The 22,875-nt window shown below is 43.9% G+C and overlaps 1 protein-coding gene across 11 annotated transcripts in view; it reads left to right on the top strand.

The window, feature by feature from the left end:
* Nucleotides 1–22,875, top strand: part of TMPO (thymopoietin) — a 60,683-nt gene that overhangs the window by 20,059 nt on the left and 17,749 nt on the right. For all 11 annotated transcript variants that reach the window (XM_075067189.1, XM_032788553.2, XM_032788547.2 and 8 more), the window contains exons 2-3: nt 5,819–5,945; nt 9,772–9,930. In XM_075067189.1, the coding sequence (XP_074923290.1) occupies nt 5,819–5,945; nt 9,772–9,930 (286 nt within the window). The remainder of the gene's footprint in view (nt 1–5,818; nt 5,946–9,771; nt 9,931–22,875) is intronic.

Here is a 22,875-nt window from a genome sequence, read left to right on the forward strand (position 1 = left end):
GCAAGAAGGAACTGAAGGGCGGCTGGGTCGGCAGGGGTATATATCCGGCACCATAGCGGCGCCACTCCAGGGGGCGCCCTGCCGACCCACCGAGTGTTGCTAGGGTAAAAATCTTCCAACGAACGTGCACGCAGCGCGCACACACCTAACTGGAATGGATATGAGCAACACATCTCGAAGAACAACAGTTACAAAGGTGAGTAGCCGTCTTATGTTTGCATTGTGCTATGGAGGACATGAAAGATAGGGAAGGATGACTGTTCAGGTGCACTGTTTGTGAGAAACCAATCCTTGTATCCTTTTAGCTGTTGGAAGAAGGCTGAGATTTCCTACAGGGACACTGTCGTTGAGCCCTGCTTAGGAAGGGGTGGGCGGGGGCACTTAAATTTGTGCCTCTGGCTATCTGATAAACTTGAAGTCTTTCCACTCCCCGCTCACGTTTCTGGAAGTGGGGGAGAAGGAAGAAAATGTTCTCTTATCCCAGAGCCTTCTGGTTGCCATGAAAGTAGGTAGAGAGTTCTTACATTACTCCTCCCTAAAGCTTCTGGTTTGTCAAAGGGTGGTATTGTTTCCACTATTTAACTCCATCTTTCTATCCACACCTTCATTTGAGTGCCCCTTCCCATGGACTTGCTGTTGCTCAGAAGCTTCCCAAGCTTCTGCAGGATGAAATTGAATTGATTCTTATCAATTTCAGTGCTGCCCACAGAGATCTGAATAAACAGCAATGAAAACTAGCAAGAGGAGCCAGTTTTCACTCTGCTGCAGCTTGTAGAATCTCCAGGATAGCTGCAGAGACACTAGAACTGGCTGCACAGTTAGGACATCTGTGCACCAGATTAACCTCTGTTGCTGGAAGGTTTTTCTTGCATACTTAACATCCTAAACTTTTTTTTTCAAAATGAAAGCTCTGAATTTGGAGACACTAATAGCAGTTTCTTGGGGAAGTTTCCTACTTGCCCTAGATGAATTGATATCTGTCCAGAAAAACAGTAAATCATAGTAAATCATGTTTTGTTGCTGGTAACATTCTAAAATTTTTCTTTGAATTTTAAATATCTATAATTGTTTCCCTCACACCTAGCTGTACTCCTCTGGCATGCTGAGGTGTTTTGTTTTGGAATGTCAGTCTAGTCAGTGGCCAGTGCCTTAATGCCATTACAATACAGTACTAGCCTAAACAGATGCTTAATAGAGAATCCAGCATGAGTTTTAACATGCTGACTAGAGTTTCAGTCTTTAATTATTTCATTGACTTGACCACTACGGATAAGTAAGAAGAATTGAGCAAATGTAAAACTGGTTAAGATAAATGCAATGTTTAATGTTACAAACTAAGTGTGGCTGACAGACCAATAAGTAAACTTTAAAAAGGCCTCTTTATTTAAAAATAAATAGAGAGAGAGTTCTTATGTTGTAGGCTTGATAGTTTTCGGCTGTTTTGGAACTAGTTATTGAGGCAATTAAAATGTTCATATGGAAAACCAAAATGGGGTACATGTGGTTTAGGGATATGACTAATCCCCTAATTGGATTACATTTGTACACTAATCTAGTCTCCTTAGATTGCTTGGAATCCCTTAATTCCTGAAAGTGTAAAGAGTTACCTTTCCATTCTATCTGTGGGCTTGATCAGGCTCAAACTAGACATTTTGAGAAGCTCCATTTTTTTGCATGAGTAGAGAGAGCAGCATGTCATGGGAATTTCTAGGCTAAAAGAGTCCAAGTCTCCGCTCCAGAGCCCAAGAAGATACATATTACTCTGTGGAAAATCCAGAGCAATTGATAACCAGCCAGTTTCAGTTGAGATGCTGGAGCTATCAAACTCTGGCACTAATGCCTCCTTTAATTTTATTTAAAGTAGTGTGATCCCTAAAATAAGAGCAGATTTGCTTCAAATTTATAGAAAGCTAAAAGCTGCTCTGAATCAACAGCTAGACAGTTGCTGGGACTCTGGCAGAGAAGGCTAAGTGGGGAAAACTAGACATTGTCTCCTGCATCTCCTCTGCTGATTAAGTGCTTACATGGAATCTGTGCCTGTTCTGTGGAGACCCAGGCCTCAAGTTCTAAGGCAGGAGCAGGATTTCTGCAGCCTTCCTCCCTCAGTGGGGCGGCTCCCAGAAAGCAGTGACAGTACCTCAATAGCAAAATCCCTGAGGCCTGGCACAGATGACTGCATCGGCCTGAGATCAGCAAGCAGTTGCTCCCTTTCTCCTCTCCCCTCCCCCACAGCAGGCAGAAGCATGGTATCAAAGAGTCAGCAAAGCTTCCCACCCAATCACCAAAGTCCACATTCTCAGCCACATTGTCTGGCTGCGGAGCAGCTGCGCGCTGCTGCTGCAGTGGCAGAGAGCTACTGACGATCCAGGGACAAGGTATGCCTAGTACGGGGCCCCTGAGCCCAACCCCTTCCTCCATTCCTACCAGCAGTGTAGTCCATTGCAGCAAATGAACCAAGGACTCCCTTTGAACATTCAGGGTTGGAGCCTGGTACCCATCACATCTCCAGATCACGTGCAGGAATCTCACTTGAACAAAGCATGAGACCCTGGGAAGCCCCCTTTTTGACCCAGTCCAGTACAAACCTCTCTTACAGGAAAAGACAGCTGTGCAAAAGGGTAACCACAAGGACCACCCACTCCCCTCCCCAACCCCCAGGAACCAGAAGTCTGAAGTTTCTCTTTCCTGAGGAGGATCAAGGGGAGGCATAAGAAAGTGGTGTCTCAGCTGTTCAGACCCCTCTAGTTGCCCCAACATAAAACACTCCAAAAAAAGAAAATGTTCTCTTATCCCATCTTCTGAAGAGTCTGATTCATGGGATTCCTCTAGTTGGCGCACGGTGAAATCAGTTTCCCTCAAGCTGCAAAATTCTGCAGAGTGTAGCAGGCCAAATAATAGTGAGCACCTGGTTCCCCTGCTCACGTCCATGGAGTGTAATAGCAGATACAGTTCTCCAGAGAGAAGTTCACCTCCTGATGCCTTTGACTGCACATTCCTTTTGCCCGTTTGCTCCCTAAACATTAAAGTCAAAATAGAATGTTGCAGCTGACTGCTCTAAAGGCAAAATTAGATAATTGAGAATGGGAACTATGCCCAAAGGGGTGTCGTCATCTGGTAAAGAAATTTAGTCTCTTAGCAGTAGCTCTGTTTGTCTCCAACTGGAATCACAAAGTTTTAGCACTGATCTCTTTCTGGTTGGTTCACAACCAAGGCAACAGATACCTTGTTGCAAAGATGACCAAAAAGTTGGTTTTATTCCTTTCCCCCACTTTTCCTCTCCTTACCAGAATGCTTCAGGAGAGAAAGTAGCACTGGTAATTCTGGTATCTCCAGTTTGGCCATGAAGGGCTGGTTCTCTGATCTCCTTGACACAAGGTATGAATACCTCCCATGTGCTTTCCATTCAGAAGAGAGATGATCTTACAAGGGCTACTAGATAATAAAGTACAAGAGCATTTTGTCTTTCTGACCTGATCTGTGGTGTGAATATGCACTTTGAGAGGTCTGGATCAGAATCCAGACAGTCTGAGCCTAGCTGCCTGGTTCTTGAATAGAGCCTCTGAGGCCAAAGAGATTATTTAGTGTGCCAATATCCACAACTTTAGCTTCCAGAAATAAACATACTAATTCAACATATTTATGGACCCATTTGCGGTTTAAACTACTGATGCTAGGGTTGCCCCCCTCATTTGCATCGTTTTCTCAGATTCCTTCAAAATGTATTTGGATTAGGCCTGGCGCTTCAGGCTCTCAGAGGTCAGGTTGTTGCTTTGTCTAGAATCCTTAGTGCAGTAGATAAGTAGTGAATTTCATCTTCCCCAGATGTCCAGCTTTTTAGCACTTTTCTTACAAGAGCAACATCTTCCTGATCTGCATAAAGTTGTCGTACTGAATCTTACCTGGTGATCTCAGTGCCATTGTAGACCCTGCATCTGAACCACTCATTAAGGTGTCTCATTACTATCTAACCATTAAAGTGGCCTTTTTTTGATGATAGTCTTGCCTGAGCACAGGATAGCTGAGTTAAGAACTCTGTCCAGCTCCATTGCACTCCAAAGACAAATTTTGGTATTCTTTGGATGTCTGCAGACCTCTCAAGTGCATATTCATCACACAGGTCAGGTCAGAAAGACAAATGTTCTTGTACTTTATTATTCAGTGTGAAAGGGGAAGAGGGGTGTGTGGTGGTAGTGGTGTTGTTTTGGGGGTTCCCCTCCCCCAGGTGGCTGAGATGCTGCATCTCATAAGCATACTATAAAAGTCAAAAAGCCTAATTTCATTTTCCAATATCAGAGCTGACTCCACTAGAGCTGTGGTAACTTCATGAGCAGAAATATCCTTTGCCTCACACAAGAAAATCTGTTAAAACAGCTCTCTGGTCATCTGTTTATATCACCTTTGAATTCTACAAGCTGGACATCCAGTCATTGGATGCTGGTTTGGTAGATAGTTTTTGTGACACTACAGTGAGAAGCACCTATCAGGAATGGGTTCTCCCCTTTAACATCTGTACATAGTAGTATATGGTCCTCTTTTCCCCATCTGAGTGGACACAGCTATAAAATCTTTATTTCACTGATCTGCCTTGTACTTCATTACAAGCAAGAATAGGAAAATTTATCTGTATCTTACCTGAAAACTTCCTTTCTTGGAGTAAGGAGGTCCGCACATCCTTCCGACCCTGAATGGGCTATTCACTGGAAAAGGATAGCAAATTATTGGCATTCAGGTAGTTAGTTATTCACTGAAATCCTTGCTTTGCAGGAGATTTTTTTCTGTTTAGTCTTACTACTTAATTTTCCTCTCAGATAGCTTTTCCTAGGCTATGGAAGTGTGGCTTCACCTCTGAAAAACTGCCAGTTGCTACACCTCTCCTGCCTCTGACAGGGTTAGTCAGTCTCCAAGGCTGCAGAGAGCAGAGTACCCAATGTTATGGATCTGCAGGCTTCGTTACTCCAAAAAAGGACATTTTCAGGTGAGACATGAATACGTTTCCTGTTGAGGAATAGTGCAGCTTGGCAGAGAGTTATAAAAGTTGTAGACAGTAACTGTTTGCTGATTGCCCCTGGACTTTGTCTGCAGTGACCAATTTAGAATTTTACCAGTGGTAGCAATAGTGGCAGCAATAATGTAGATAGGATTTGGGAAATTTTAGTGTGTATAAAAAAAAAAAAAAGTGTGTAACTCTCCAGAGAATGGTGAGGAGTGGCAGGAGCACAGTAGCTCATGAGCCCATTACTACTGCAAGAGGAAAGAGGTGCTCGAAGGCCCAAGATTTCCTGTGTCTCCACACGGGTAGTGGAGTCCTGCAAAGTCAGGATGGGTGGGTGTGCAGATATGCCGCTGGAAACTAAATACACACAGAGCTTGTAGGGTGTGATGGCAAAGGTATTTTTCAGCTTGTTGGGCTAATAAGTGTAGTCTTCAAGCAAATAGGCATTGGAAGTTTCCAGACCTGATCTATCCATTGTAGGAAAGATAAGACTTGTGATGGCCTGTGCTAGTCTCAGTCAGCATAGAATATAAGAGAAATGTGTAGGATCTGATCTCCGAGGCTCTTAAAACACACTGTTCTTTCACGTCTAAAACTGGACAACTGGCCTGTGTTCATTTAAGACTTCCATGCTGTGTGAAATATTTTTATCTGGTATTGATAAAGGTAACACTACTAAACGAGTGAATATCAAAACTGCTGTCCTCTATTGCTTCAGTACAGCCCACATGCATTCCCTCTACTCCTTCGATAGGGACAAAGACTTCGTTTTTGTAATGTGTGGAGAAATGATGTACTCCCCCCCTCCCCCCCCGCCCTTTACAGAAAGCCACGAAGAAAACAGACAAGCCCAGGCTGGAGGAGAAAGATGACCTAGATGTAACAGAGCTCAGTAATGAAGACCTTCAAGAGCAGCTTGTAAAATATGGAGTGACCCCTGGTCCAATTTTAGGTAAGTAAAAGATATCAAATACTACTGATTTACTATGTATAATTAAATACAACTATTGCATCACAAGTAATATATGGTCTGTGCTGCAGAGCTTACAGTGTAAAGAGCTAATATGGTAGTCTAGATTTTCTTTGAGAAGTATTATTTAAGTAAAATAAAATACACTTCTGGTTCTTTAACAGGAGGTAATTAAAACAACCATTGCTAAACAGAGTTTGTACTCCAAACAGGTAATTTAACTTAAAAATATCCATACATGTGAAATTAAACAATTTACATTAATGAGAAGACTAATTGTACAACCTTAGAATTAGTGGATTGATTTTAAATCAACAACTAGCATACCTTGATTTAAATATATTTTAATCTTGTTCTGCTTTTGTACTTTAGTTACTTCCCTAAAAAGAGGCTAATTGTTTTAATGGATTACAACCATACTCAACATTGCCAAGAGGCCCAGTCAAATAAATTTGACAATGGTTAAACTCCTGGTATGCTGCCTCTCATGCTGACCGATATTGTTTCATTTCCCCGTCAGACTCTGTATCCCTCTTTTGGTGACTGATGCTTTATTTATTTGCTAGATTATTTTTACTTGTGACTTGTGTCAAACTGGATGAAAACTGGAATGCAATTAAAAATGCACAAAACCACAGTATTTGCTTTTTTTGTTTAAAAAATAAAGCTACCTTAAATGTGCTGGATACACAAGGTAAAATAAGTTTATCAAAATGTATCTTACATTTAAAGCTGACTGTAGTTAGGTCAATTGATCTGTTTCTGGTCATCAGATCCTTCCAAGATTTTTAGAACTGTAGCTCTCATCCTTTCCCACCTAGTTCATGTTTGTGGTTTGGAAGAGGAAGATAAACTTTCCTGCTGTTTCAACTCCATTTCAGTTTATTCAGTTCAGTTACTACTTCAAAGCTGACAAATTCATGAAGAGAACATGTGCAGAAGAGGCTCTTGCTGTCAAAAGAGAGTTCAGTACTTCAACAAACTCTGGTTCCATGTGCTTAGCCAGTGACTTCCACCAGGTCAGTCGTTTGACTGCCTTGAAAACTTCAGCTTCAAACATCTACTGCATAATATTTTATCTAATGTAAATTATGTTAATAGATTATAGTAAATTTAGGCCTAAACATAGCTTGTCATACTTTCAAATTTAATTTTAAGTAGGCTTATTTTTATAAAAATATTTAGATCATCTGATTTTTAAAAATCATTTCCATCTGCCTTGTTCAGAACACTTCCTCCCCCCTCCCTATAGTCTGAACAAATACAATTCATGGAGTAGGTTTGAGAAACTTGGTATTAGACTTCCATATATCCAATAATTTAGATATCTTTCTGTGGCTCATGACTTTCATTGGTCACCTGCACAGTAGACTGACCAGTCAGGAGAGAATGTGCATTACTCAGCAAGCTGACTTGAAGAAAATATGATGCACAGTAATGTTAGGGAGCTGTTGAGAAAGCAGAGGTGGAAACTCAAATTTAAACACTTTCACATTGCAATTCCCTGTTAAAGTTTGTGGTGTTTGTTTGTTTTTTCCTTCCCTCTCCCTGAAAAATCCCTTTACTAGTCTTGGGGATGCATATTCAAATCGCAGTGACTGCAGTGAGATGGTGCCAGTATTCTCTTTAAAACACCAAAGATTGAACTTTCCTACTCCAAACTGCTTGCTATTGGAAGACTCCTTCCCCAGTTGATAGAGAATAGGTTCAAACATCTGAATTTCTGGTGTAGGTATATACTTAGCCTGTTTCGTATCCTCTGCAGCAGAGCTTTAATGGAACCGTTAGCTACAGAGATACGTTAGTGCACACTGCCTGTCTCAGACTTTTTTGTGCTGACTTTGTCCCAAAGTATGCAAAAACATATGTAAAACCCTTGAAGTAACACCTGGAGGAAGAGCCACCTGCAAAATCCAAATGCTTAACCTATAATTGAGAAGATTCTTTAATTTGAATTGGAACAGACATGGTGACCTACCAAAAATGGATCACACTGTCTTGAGAAAGTCACTGCCACTCCATCTTGGCAGAAAACTTGGTAGGCTCATGCTTGAGTAGAAACAAAGCAACATCAGCTACTTTCAGGGCATTGACAGGCTCCATGGGGTTTGCATGAGTAGTTCTGATTATTGAAGAGATGCACTAGACCTCATACATCTTCAGGCTATAAAATTTTTGTGTGTAGAAATTCCCCTTTGAAAGATCTCTGTAATTACAATAACATCAGCTGCCTCTTTAGGTATCCTGTGTTTCATAGCTGGAATAATGGACTACAGTGTTGTCTTGTATTTATACTATATCTAGTGGAAGTGGGCATCCAGGCCAAACAGTTGGCACTAATAAGTATTAAGTGGGAAAGCTCTCTGGACAAGAAGTTAGGAAGGCCCTAATGTCTGAATCAATACAAGAAGAATATAAGCCATACTCAAAATCTTATAAATCCAATAGTTCTAAAGTTTCTTAGCAAACAAATACAAGAGAACTCATGCAACAGGGGTAAATAGATTCAGGGCAAACTCATAAGATGCTCGCTAAATTCCTTGAAGCAGACAGAATGATTTGGTAGTATACTTCTGTTTGCAGAAAGCTGGATGCTTACCGCATTAGATGAATGACTTCTGGATATAGCCCAGAAGGAATATGAGAAAAATTGATCAAAACTCTGAAAGGCAGATTTAAACTTCAAATAGTCCATAAAAGAAAGCAAGTAGGAAGGAAGTAATGCTACTTTAGATATTTCTAATAGAAACTGTTTTCTTGCTTCCTAATCTTGATTCATAACTGATCGTGTGGGAAGAGAGAAATAATTTATCTGAGTTACTTTTAACAAGCTTCTGAGAGGCAGACACTGGGAGATGGCTACTAGGGTGTACATCAGAGATTTTCTCACCTGTAGATCTGAAGGAGATATGCCTTACCTACCTATCTATACCGCTGCAGGAGGTTCCTTCGTTAAACAACATTTGTCTGTCTAGCCACAGCTTCTTGATTACTTTCATAAAAGTATTGATATTTCTGATAGTGGCACCTGATAGGAAATGATTTACCTGTCCCTCTTCTAGGAAGTTGTTTAGTTAGGCCCCCCGCCCCCAAAACTAGCCAATAGCTGCCAGCTGTGTACAGACCAGATCCTGGAGAAGCTGAAAACTGCTATTTAGGAGGTCCATGGTTCCTTTGATTATTGTGCCTCTAGGGGTTGATTTTGTGTATGGATAACCTAACAGTAGACCAAATTCTTTTTGATACTTCCACACTTTCTCCTCTTATGCCATGGATGTCAGGCATTTGCCCAAGTGGCATTCTTGACTTCCAATGACTAATTCTGGGGGCAGAACCAAACCTGTGAGCAAGCTGAAGACTGACAGGCAGATCTGTGTGCCTTACTAGTTGAAGAAAAGAGATTCTTAGCTCAGTATTAATAAATCTTCCTTTTAACCCACCAACAACTAGACAATGAAACTAACTTGTCACTTGCATGACTGATTGGGGAAGGGACACATATGGCTCAAGCAAAAATCCAGCATGCTCTCTTCATATTATAGCATGTCTCAAGGAATCTAAGTTTAGATAAAACAGGTGAGTAGAATGCTCTGACATTGGTGGTGGTTGTTTTTAAGCAGGCACATCCTGTGTTGAGTAGCTTTTTACTTTCTAAACCTGTTTGGCCAAACAGACAAAAGCAAGTCGTAAGAGAAGTAGCCAGTAAGACCACCAAGGGTCTGTAAACTAGGAAGATCCAACATTTAGAGTCAAGTAAAGGTGCACAATCTATCTTAATTATTTGAATATATTTTCTGCCTTGTTACAGCTACTACAAGAAAGATCTATGAGAAGAAATTGCAGAAACTGAAGGAACAAGGCCCAGAGTTGGGGTCTTCGACACCTCTACCAACAGTTTCTTCATCAGCTGAGAACACCAAACAGAATGGAAATAATGATTCTGACCAGTATAGTGACAATGAAGAAGGTAAAACTAAAGTGGAAACTCAAAATAAATATAAATTGCTTGAGTTAAGTTTGAGTACCGTATAAGCCGGTTCGTTTATAAGTCGACACCCCACACACACACCACCCAAGATGGATAAGTAAAAATGGAAAATTTTTATAACCTGTTCATAAGCTGACCCTATAATTCAGGGGTCAGCAAACTTTGGCTCCCGGGCCATCAGAATAAGCCACTGGGGAGGTAAACCTAAGTAAACAAAGTGTCCCAGCGCACCAACTGCTTACCCTGACTTGGGGGGGGGAGAGCTGGGAGTAACCCCTGTGACCACCCTCCCCATGACCCCACCTCTAGTCCGAGACCCTCACAATCTCACCATCCCATCCCTTCCCACCTTATCTGCGGGAGGGCCAGGGGACAATGTATCTGACCTGGCCGCAGCCTGCTCCAGCGGGCCGGCCTGGGTGGCATGGACACAGCCTGCTATCTCAGCAGTAGTTTCCCCAGGAATTGAAATTAGAGGGGGTGTTTGAATTTACAGGGGAAGTGTCAGGACCGATGAGATATAAAAGAGAGATGAATTAAAGTAAATGTTTTATTAGGATAATGCGAATTTAACATAAGGATGATGCAAGTTACACCAAAACACATAACAGGTCTAGATTTGTGTGTGTGTGTTTACTTAAAAAAATTTTTTTTTTATTTAATTTACATTGACTTTTGAAAAGTAAGCCATCATGGGATAAGCGAGAAGTCCTCTCATGGATCAGTAACTGGTTAAAAGATGGGAAACAAAGAGTAGGAATAAATTATCAGTTCTCAGAATGGGGAGAGAGAGAAATAGTGGTATCCCTGAGGGGTCGGTACTGGGACCATTACTATTCAACATACTCATAAATGATCTGGAAAAATGGGTAAACAGGTGGCAAAATTTTCAGATGATACAAAACTATTCAAGGTAGTTAAGTCCCAGGCAGACTGCGAAGCATTACAAAGGGATCTCACAAAACTGGGTAACTGGGCAACAAAATGGCAGACGAAATTCAGTGTTGATAAATGCAAAGTAATGCACATTGGAAAACAATTTCAACTATACGTACAAAATGAAGGAGTCTGAATTAGCTGTTGACACTCAAGAAAGAGATCTTGGAGTCGTTGCAGATAGTTTTCTGAAAACATCCACTCAATGTGCAGCGGCAGTCAAAAAAGCCAACAGAATGTTGGGAATCATTAAGAAAGGGATAGATAATAAGACAGAAAATATCATATTGCCTGTATATAAATCCATGGTATGTGTGCACCTTGAATACTGTGAGCAGATCTGGTCACCCCATCCCAAAAAAGATGTATTGGAATTGGAAAGGGTACAGAGATGAGCAACTAAAATGATTAGGGGTATGAAACAGAAGGAGAAATTAAAATGACCGGGAATTTTCAGCTTAGAAAAGAGACCACTAAGGGGGGATATGATAGAAGTCTATAAAATCTTGACTGGTGTGAAGAAAGTGAATAAGGAAATGTTATTTAATCCTTCACATAACACAAGAACTTGCAGTCACCCAATTAAATTATTAGGCAGCAGGTTTTAAAAAAAACAAAAGGAAGTACTTCACACAACATAAAGTCAACCCGTGGAACTCCTTGCCAGGGGATGCTGTGAAGACCAAAACTATAACAAGATTTAAAAAAGAACTAGATAAATTCCTGGAGAATAGGTCCATCAGTGGCTATTAGCCAGGATGGGGAGGGATGCAACTCCATGCTCTGAGTGTCCCTAGCCTATTTGCCAGAAGCTGGGAATGGGCAATAGGAGATGGATCACTTGATGATTATCTGTTCTATTCATTCCCTCTGGGGCACCTGGCCTTGACCACTGTCGGAAGACAGGATACTGGGCCATATGGACCATTGGTCTGACCCAGTATGATCATTCTTATGTAAAAATTAATTGTAATAATAAAAACGTTTAGTACAGAAACTCCCCAACATACTGACTTCTCAAGATAGCAATGATGTGAGATAACAGCCTTTGCAAATAATGCATTTTAAAAATCTTGGCCTACTAGGAAACATTTATATAAGTTCCCATTCCCAGTCACAAATCTAGCATTCTGGAGCAAAGTCTGTAAAATATAGTCCAACAAATAAATGTTTAACGTGCCCCTCTCTTTTCCCTTCACTGCACCCTACTCACTGGTGTTGTCCTTGGTCAGTGGAGACTCAGAGTTCAGAGGTGCTTTCACATGAGTTCACCTCCCAGGTGGGGGACAAGATGGCATCTTGTTAGTTCCTCCACCTGCTCACTGTTTGCTCTGGCCACAGCTGTTCATTGTGCCACCATTCATTCTACCACTCTGTTGCCAATGGCCCTGAGCAGTCACCTTCTCCTGCCACCTGCCACTGTGACCTCTGCAAGTTGGTCTCTTGAGGTTCCACCCAGCTCTTGGTGATTTCAGCTGAGCTCTCAGTGGGGGAACCTTGCTGCTAGTGCAGGCTGGGCCATCTCTTCCACAGAAACTCTGTCCCCACAGCAGGACTAAGCACTTAGACCTGATTCGGTGATTTCAGCTGTAGTGGTCCCTTAACAGAACAAAAAACCATCTATGGAGCCTAATCAGCTCGCTCTTTAAACAGTGGAGAGGAGCAGATCTCCACCCTCTCTTGATGCCCTCAATCAGCACAGGCTAAGTACAGTTCTACTGATTTTTGTTCATACAATAAGAACATCATTTCATTTCCCACCCCCCGCATTCAAGTGATTTGTAACCCAACCCCAGCCAAAATCTATCACTTGAGCAACACAACTCAGTTTGCTGGATACCTAGGTAGACTTGGTGTGAATGTAAATACAATCTGGTCCTGAAGCCTTTCCGCCCAGCCCCCAGCTCATCACTAGCTGTCAGGGAGAGCCCATTTAGACTTTGCTTAGAAATCATCATTTGAAATTATTAGGTTGGCGAACAGCACTGAAACGAATGCACTGACATTGTCATAAAAAACAGTTGTATAAGGAAGCTAGTCTATGTTCATACTTTTGAAATCTATTATACTTTTTCAGATATATGTATTTTATCATACACTGTGTATGTACTAGCTACGCAATCCTCGAGACTGATTCCAAGGCTCAGTGGAGAAGTACCATCAGATAGTATGTTAGAAGATGCCAATAGAGCCCTCATGACAATCCCTACTACCACCATAACTCAAACCAATGAAGTGATATCGCTACAGCCTCTGTAATCCTGGAGATGCTTGGCTACCGATCAAGAAGAACAACAGTATGTACCCATCTGGAAAATGAGTTGGAGGATAGATCAAGGCAACTCGAGAGAGAGTTAGTCAGTGGTGGAACTACAGAAGGATGTAGAGATTAGGATAGACTCGGCTACTGAAAAATACAAGGCCTGACTCCATCTGAAGCCCTAGACTGCTAAACAAAGGCTCACAGCACTAGCTACCAGGCTAAGGAGATACTTTTTGGCTCTGCTTCTCTAGTGTAAATGCCTGTTCTCCAAAGACCATCCAAGATGTACTCCCACTGCAGTGCAACAACACAATAACAGCAGAGCCACCAGCAGCAGAAACTGAACAGTACTGGAAGAACATAGGGAGAAGAGAAGACTCATAACACCAGTGCAAAGTGGCTGCAGGACCTGAGAACAGACACAGCAATCTCCCAGAACAGAAACCAGTCACATCACAATAGAAGACATCCAGCAGCGGGTCAAGAACATAAGAGCTGGACAGCACTGGACCAGACATGATCCACACTACTGGCTAAAGAAACTAACAGCAGTGCATGACGCCTAGCAGCACAGATGAACCAGCTGCTAGCAGCAGGCTCCCACCAAACTGGCTAAACAAGGAAGGACAGTACTGATCATGAAAGACCCCTGCAAAGGAACAGAACCGTCCAACACCGGCCAATAACTTGCCTCCCATAACATGGAAAGTCCTATCAGGCATCATAGCCACCAAGCTACAGACCATATGGCCCAGTACATGAGCACAGCTCAGAGGGCATTGGGAACAACACCAGAGGCTCAAAAATCCAGTTGCTCATAGATAGGCAGTCGCTCAAGGTCTAGACAGACCAATTGAGCACAGCCTGGATTGACTACAAGAAAGCCTACGACTCAGTGCGCACTGTGGATCTGTGAATGTCTGGTGCTATACAAAGTCAAAAGGACACTAAGGACCTTCCTCAAGACTCAATGGACTATGGAAGAATCTGGAAGTCAACTCAAGGCAGCTTGCACAAGTGGCCATCAAGTGCGGCATTTACCAAGTGTTGCACTGTCCCCCTGCTGTTCTGCATAGGCTTACCCCCCTCAGCCAGATAATCCAAGACTGGATACTGGTACAGGTTCAGGAGTAGAACTACCATCAGCCACTTCCTCTACATGCATGACATCAAGCTGTGTGCTAAGAATAAACGAACATTGACTCGCTAATCCACCTGACGCGGATCTACAGTGAGGATATCGGAATGTCATTCAGACTGGAGAAGTGTGGCCGGATGGTAGTGAAGAGAGGAAGCAGTCGAGACTGATGGGCTGGAACTACCAGCGGGCCACATAGCAGACATACAGACCAGCTACAAGTACTTGGCGTCCTGCAGTCACATGGAAACCACGATGAGGAGGCAAGGAAGACAGCACATCCAAGTATCACCAAAGGATAAGACAGGTCCTGAAGAGCCAGCTCAGTGGGAAGAACAAGATCCACTCCACCTGCTGGTATAGTGAGCTGGCCAAAGGAGGACATGGAAGCTGCCAATTGAAGACCGGAAGCTCGTCACAATGCATGGAGGTTTCCACCCCAAATTCAACACCCAGAGACTGTATACCAGCCGGAAAGAAGGCAGGCGGGCTTGGTGAGCGTCAAAGCCACTGTCTGGACGAAACCCGGAATCCAGGAGTACATCAGTAAGATGGCCCCAAAGATGAGCTGCTGAGAGAATCCCTGAGGCAGCAGCAGACATGGGAGGAAGACCAAGCAGAAGAAGTGCATGGCAAGACAAGACCTGCATGGGATGTACCATTGACAGATAGCTGAGGTGGCTGACATTGGGAAATCCTACCAGTGGCTGGAAGGGCTAGACTAAAAGACAGCACTGAGGCATGATCATAGCAGCACAGGAACAGGCACTGAGCACCAGATCCATTGAAGCAGGGTCTACTCACTAGAGAGGACCCAAGTGCAGACTGTGCAGAGAGGCCTCAGAGACAGTCCAACACATAGTGGCAGGATGTAAGATGCAGGCAGGAACAGCATACACTGAACGGCACAACCAAGTGGCTGGCATTGTGTACAGGAACGTCTGCACAGCGTATGGGCTAGACCCTCCCAAGACAGATGGGAGATTCCACAGAAGGTTGTGAAGAATATCAGGCTAAGATTCTGTGGGACTTCCAGATCCAGACGGACAGGCAGGTACTGGCCATCAACCAGACTTCGGTTATAGACAAGGAAAAGACAGCGGTGGTGATAGATATAGCAGTGCAAGTGACAGCACATCAGGAAGAAGGAATATGAGAAGCGGAGAAGTACCAGGCCTGAAAGAGGAACTCGAGAGGATGTGGAAAGTGAAGGCCAAAGTGGTCCCAGTGGTTGGTAGGAGCACTCGGGGCTGTGACTCCTAAGCTGGGTGAGTGGCTCCAACAGTCCAGGAACAACATCAGAGCGCTCTGTCCAGAAGAGTGCAGTGCTAGGAACAGCTAAGATACTGCGCAGAACCCTCAAACTCCCAGGCCTCTGGTAGAGGATTCGAGGTTGAGGAAGACACACCACCCATAGGGTAGAGGGAATTTTTTTTTTCACAAACACACACACACCATGAAAGGTGAAAGAAGCCATACCAGTTCTAAGAGGCTAATATATTAAGATGAGCTATTGTCAGCAGGAGGAAAAATTTTGTAGTGATCTTCAGGATGACCCATTTAAGACAGTTGACAAGAAGGTGTGAGGATACTTAACATGGGCAAATAGATTCAATGTTTGTAATGGCTCAGCCATTCCCAGTCTCTATTTAAGCCTAAATTGATTGTATCTAGTTTGCATATTAATTCAAGTTCAGCAGTTTCTTGTTGGAGTCTGTTTTTTGAAGCTTTCTGTTGCAAAATTGCCACCTTTAATCTTTACTGAATGCGTAGAGCAGTTGAAGTGTTCTCTACTGGTGTCAAGTTATAACATTCAGACGTCTGATTTGTGTCCTTTATTCTTTTGCAGAGGACTGTCTGTCGTTTGCCAGTGTACTGCAGAGGGCATTGCTGACATGATGGCATATATCACATTGGTAGATGCACAGGTGAATGAGCCCCTGATGGCATGGCTGATGTGATTAGGTCCTATTATGATGTCACTTGAATAGATATGTGGACAGTTGGCATCGGCTTTGTTGCAAGGATAGGATCCTGGGTTAGTGTTTTCTTCTGTGGTGTGTGGCTGCTGGTGAGTATTTGCTGTAGGTTGGCGGGGGGGGGGGGGGAGGCACTGTCTTGTAAGCAAGGACAGGTCTTCCACGATCTGGAGTGTGAGGATAATCTTTCAGGATAGGTTGTAGATCTTTGATGTGCTGGAGAGGTTGTTGGGGGCTGAGTAACGGCTAGTGGTGTTCTGTTGTTTTCTATGTTGGGCTGTTTTTGTAGTAGTGACTTCTGGGTACTCTCTGGCTCTGTCAATCTGTGTGGGTTTTTTGTTTGTTTTTGTTTTTCCACTTCAGCAGGTGGTATTGTGGTTTTAAGAATCTTGTAGAGATCTTCTAGGTGTTTTGTCTCTGTCTGAGGGATTGGAGCAAATGCGGTTGTATCTTAGAGCTTGGCTGAAGAAAATGGATCATGTGATGTGTCCTGATGGAGCTGGAGGCAGGTAGGTAAGTATAGCGGTCAGTAGGTTTCAGTGTAGGTGTGTTTATGTGACCATGTGCTTATTAACACAATGTGTCAAGGAAATGGACCGCTTGTGTGACTTAGTCTAGGCTAAGGTTGATGGTGGGATGGAAATTGTTGAAGTCATGGTGGAATTCCTCAAGGGCTTCTTTTCCATGGTCCAGTGATGAAGATGTCATCAGTGTAGTGTAGGGGCATTAGAGGATGAGAGCTAAGGAAGTGGTGGTCTAAGTCAGCATAAAAATGTTGCATACTATGGCTATGCGGGTACCCATAGCAGTGCCGCGTACTTGAAGTGTATATATTGTCCCTAAATGTGAAGTAGTTATGGGTGAGGACAAAGTCGCAAAGTTCACCAGGTTTGGCATGTAACTAGCTCACAAAACTGAGGGGAGGGGTGTTGGGGAAAATTCAGGGAAGTGTAGGGAAATCACTGTTTGTCAGCTTGCTGATCTACTTAAAGGAGCAGTGTGCTCCACATATGATGTCTGTGTCTCTCACACACATGCACGCACACATTCCTTCTCTCCCTTCCCCAGCATTTTGGAAAGTGGAGGAGTGGTGCGCTCCAGTGGATAGCATGGGTTCATCATCACATTCAATTTCCGCAGGGAATGTTTGCAGCCACTGCAATGCATCTTGTGTCTCTCCCTCATTTTTGCTGCCTTGTAGAGTGTGAGGCTACATTAACAACGTGTCAGCTGAGTGCTAGTTCATCATTTAGCAGCAAGGCATTCCTGGGAAATATCCCACTCTTCCACCATCTGACTCCGTCACTTCAACAAGGGCTGGCTACACTCAAACTCCAAAGCGCTGCTGCGGAGCGCTCCCGCGGCAGCACTTTGAAATGCGAGTGTGTCGCGGCACCAGCGCTGGGGAGAGCTCTCTGAGCCCTGCAGGTACTACACCTCCCGTTGGGATTAGCTTGCAGTGCTGGGACCACGCTTCCAGCGCTGGGCACTGTTACACTGGCGCTTTGCAGCTCTGTAACTTGCTGTGCTCAGGGGTGTGGTTTTTTTTCCACACCCCTAAGTGAGAAAGTTGCAGCTCTGTAAAGCTCCAGTGTAGCCAAGGCCCAAGTTCACAATAATTGCTGTATACAGTATTAAATTATTTGTTAAAACTTGTACTGTGTACACGTAGGTGTGTACACACACACTTTTTTTTTTCCCTGGAACCTAAACCCCCTCCCACGCATTTACATTATTCTTATGGAATTGGATTCACTTAACATCATTTCACTTAAAGTAGCATTTTTCAGGAACATAACTACAACGTTAAGAGAAAGTTACTGTAGACCATCCCTGACAGGTGTTTGGAGATCTTTAAGAGCAGGTTAGACGATGGAGATTACACAATCCCCTAGGCAATTTATTTCAGTGTTTAGTACCTTGAGAGCTAGGAGTTTTTCCTAATGTCCAACCTAAACCACCCTTGCTGCAATTTTAAGCCCATTGCTTGTACTATCCCCAGAGGTTAAGGAGAACAATTTTTCTCCATCCTTCTTGTGACAACCTTTATCAGAGGAGGGAAGGATCGAGACTGATGGGCTGGAACTACCAGCGGGCCACATAGCAGACATACAGACAGCTACAAGTACCTTGGCGTCCTGCAGTCACATGGAAACCACGATGAGGAGGCAAGGAAGACAGCCAATCCAAGTATCACCAAAGGATAAGACAGGTCCTGAAGAGCCAGCTCAGTGGAAGAACAAGATCCACTCCACCTGCTGGTATAGTGAGCTGGCCAAAGGAGGACATGGAAGCTGCCAAGTGAAGAACCGGAAGCTCGTCACAATGCATGGAGGTTTCCACCCCAAATTCAACACCCAGAGACTGTATACACAGCCGGAAAAAGGCAGGCGGGGCTTGGTGAGCGTCAAAGCCACTGTCTGGACGAAACCCGGAACATCCAGGAGTAACATCAGTAAGATGGCCCAAAGATGAGCTGCTGAGAGAATCCCTGAGGCAGCAGCAGACATGGGAGGAAGACCAAGCAGAAGAAGTCCATGGCAAGACAAGACCCTGCATGGGATGTACCATTGACAGATAGCTGAGGTGGCTGACATTGGGAAATCCTACAGTGGCTGGAAAGGCTAGACTAAAAGACAGCACTGAGGCACTGATCATAGCAGCACAGGAACAGGCACTGAGCACGAGATCCATTGAAGCAGGGGCCTACCTCACTAGAGAGGACCCAAGTGCCAGACTGTGCAGAGAGGCCTCAGAGACAGTCCAACACATAGTGGCAGGATGTAAGATGCAGGCAGGAACAGCATACACTGAACGGCACAACCAAGTGGCTGGCATTGTGTACAGGAACGTCTGCACAGCGTATGGGCTAGACCCTCCCAAGACCAATGGGAGATTCCACAGAAGGTTGTGAAGAATATCAGGGCTAAGATTCTGTGGGACTTCCAGATCCAGACGGACAGGCAGGTACTGGCCAATCAACCAGACTTCGTGGTTATAGACAAGGACCAAAGACAGCGGTGGTGATAGATATAGCAGTGCCAAGTGACAGCAACATCAGGAAGAAGGAATATGAGAAGCTGGAGAAGTACCAGGGCCTGAAAGAGGAACTCGAGAGAGATGTGAAAGTGAAGGCCAAAGTGGTCCCAGTGTGGTAGGAAGCACGGGCTGTGACTCTAAGCTGGGTGAGTGGCTCCAACAGATTCCAGGAACAACATCAGAGCGCTCTGTCCAGAAGATGCAGTGCTAGGAACAGCTAAGATACTGCGCAGAACCCTCAAACTCCAGGCCTCTGGTAGAGGATTCGAGGTTGAGGAAGACACATACCACCCATAGGGTGAAGGGGAATTTTTTTTTCACAAACACACACACACCATGAAAAGGTGAAATAGCCATACCAGTTCTAAGAGGCTAATTAATTAAGATGAGCTATTGTCAGCAGGAGGAAAAAACTTTTGTAGTGATCTTCAGGATGACCCATTTAAGACAGTTTGACAAAGAAGGTGTGAGGATACTTAACATGGGCAAATAGATTCAATGTTTGTAATGGCTCAGCCATTCCCAGTCTATTTTAAGCCTAAATTGATTGTATCTAGTTTGCATATTAATTCAAAGTTCAGCAGTTTCTTGTTGGAGTCTGTTTTTTGAAGCTTTTCTGTTGCAAAAATTGCCACCTTTAATCTGTTACTGAATGCTAGAGCAGTTGAAGTGTTCTCCTACTGGTGTCAAGAATTATAAACATTCAGACGTCTGATTTGTGTCCATTTATTCTTTTGCAGAGAGACGTCTGTCTGGTTGGCCAGTGTACATGGCAGAGGGGCATTGCTGGCACATGATGGCAATATCACATTGGTAGATGCACAGGTGAATGAGCCCCTGAGGCATGGCTGATGTGATTAGGTCCTATTATGATGTCACTTGAATAGATATGTGGACAGAGTTGGCATCGGGCTTGTTGCAAGGAATAGGACCTGGGTTAGTGTTTTCTTCTGTGGTGTGTGGCTGCTGGTGAGTATTTGCTGTAGGTTGGCGGGGGGGAGGGGGGGGTGAGAAGGCCAACTTGTTGGGTGTAAAGAAACTAGGGATCGGAGGTTAGGCTCTACGAACTCACCACCCCACATACACTGGCAAAATAAGCCAGGGGTGAACACTAGGCGCGACTTACATACTGGGAGTCGTGAGGGATACATCTTCAGTGAGATAGGAACTGTAGGATCTGATGTGCTGGAGAAGGTTAGTGGGGGCGAACGATAAATCGAGCTAGTGGTGTTCTTGTTGGTTGACTATAGTTGGGCAGTTTAGTGTAGATAGGTGATCTGTACAATCGCCTACGGTCGAACTCTGTGGGTGTAGGGGTTTTGTTGGGGTGGGTATTTAGGTGTTTTCACACTCTCAGCAGGATTGGTATAATGATGGTTTTAAGAAATTCATTAGCTGAAGATCTATCTAGTAGTTTTGTACTCCTGAGAGTACATAAGGAAATTCGGCAAGCAAAATGCGGTTGTACTCTAAGAGCATGGTGGCAAAAAATAGTGAGTGTGTCGTGAATGGCAAAACCGGTGGAGGCAGTAGGTAACGTATATGCCGGTCCAGAATAGAGTTTCCAGTGCTAGGGATGCGGCTAGTTATGTGACCAGGTGAAGTGCTTATTTACAATAGTGTCCAAGGTAAATGGACCAGCAAATGTGTGACTTAAGCTCCTAAGGCTAAGAGTTGATGCGTGCGGGAGAAATTGTGGTGAATGTCATTGGGGAATACTAACCCTACAAGGCGCTATACTTTCTCTCCATGGGATCACCTAGTATATGATGGAAGACAGGATGTCATCAGTTGTAGTTGTAGGAGGGCACTAAGAATGGATGAGAGCTAAGGACACAGCTGGCTAGGTACTAGTTAGTGCAGCGATGAAGACAATGTTGCGCACATATATCGGCTATAGCGGGTACCTATAAAAGCAGTGCACATAGCTGACTGAGAAAGTGTATATATTGTCCCTAAATGTGAAGATGGATTGATTGGCGGAGGACAAAGTCGCAAAGTGTCACCAGGTTTGGGCAATGTAACTAGCTCACCGATGGAGTTGGGTAAACTGTATGGGGAGGGGTAGTTAGAGGAATAAAAGTTCAGGGTAAAGATAGGGGGAGGAGAGTCACTAGGTGTCTATCACAGCTGCTGATTCTAAACACTTAAAAGGAGAGCAAGTGTGGCTCCCACAATACTGAAAACGTCATGTGTCTCTCACAACACATGCCCACGCCGCAACATTCCCTCTACATGCACACTAACACCACGTTCACCACCCAAGCAATATATTGGAAAGTAGAATAGGGATGAGATAGCTATCAACAAAGTGAAAAACGCACGGGTTCATCATCACATTTCAGATCACCGCAAGGAGAACTTGTTTCGAAGCACTGGCAGAGCGCTACATCTGCTACTAGGGCCTGTGTCCGCGCGTCCCGGCCATGAGCAGGTTCTTTTCGATGCCATGTAGAGTGCTAGAGGCATACACACTTTGAAAAACGAGATAGTCAGCCTGCAGTGCTCTAGAGCTAATACATTGTAGAGACCACAAGAGAGAGCAAATTACCCTGGGAAATTTATTCCATTCCTCTTTCCACCATCACATCAACTTCTAAACAAGTGGCATCTGCTAAACTCAGAGAACCAAAGCGCTATAGCACTGCGGGAGCGGCACCCGGGCAGCACGAGATGACGAAGAGAGAGTGGTCAGAAAAGAGACACAACAAAAAGCGACATAGGGGAGAGCGACACTCCTGAGCACTGTGCTATGGGACTTGCAACAACTCCCCGTGGGGATTAGCTTGGCAGTGACTAGGGAGCACTGGGGACGCGTCTCAGGCCGAGACTGGCGCAACTGTCTTCACAAACTGGCCCAGCTTCATGCGCACACTCTCGGAACGGGTGCTGTGCGTTAGGGGCTGTATGTGGTTTTTTTGTTTGGTAGGGTTGTCTCTCAACGACAGCCCCTCATAGAGAAAAGGAGATTTGCAGCCCTGAACAAAGGCCACCAGTTCGTAAGCGCAAAGGCCCAGAGGATCACGAAAGATTATTAAAATTGCATGTCATAACAGTATCTAAGTATTCGTTTAAAGAAACTGTACTACAGTGTTACAAACGTAAGGTTGTGTACACACAGCTACTGTTTTTTTCTCCTGGAACACATAAAACCCGTCCCCTCTCTACGGCGCGATTATAACAATCACATTACTAATGGGGAATTGGAGTCACTTGAAACAGCAGTTTCACTAAAGTAGCAATGAATTCAGGAGACATATATCTGAATATTAAGGAGAGTAACACTAGAGCAGATCCACCAGACAGGTGTCTGGAAGATTCTTGTAAAAAGAGCAGGATGACACGATGACCTTTTGATTACACATCTCCCCGAGGAACAATTTCTAAGTTCAGTGTTATATAAGTACTTTCTGAGATGTAGAGAGGAGAATTGTTGTCCTAATAAGTCCACATTCGCGTAAACCACCCTTCGTGCTCGCAATAAAAGAGCGACGCGAGTGACTGAGCGAACTACACCCGCAGAGGTTAAGGAGAACAATTTTTCTCCAATCCTTCTTACCGTTATCTAG

Source organism: Chelonoidis abingdonii, chromosome 1 (genome assembly GCF_003597395.2).
Source record: "Chelonoidis abingdonii isolate Lonesome George chromosome 1, CheloAbing_2.0, whole genome shotgun sequence".
NCBI classification, from domain to species: Eukaryota; Metazoa; Chordata; order Testudines; family Testudinidae; genus Chelonoidis; species Chelonoidis abingdonii.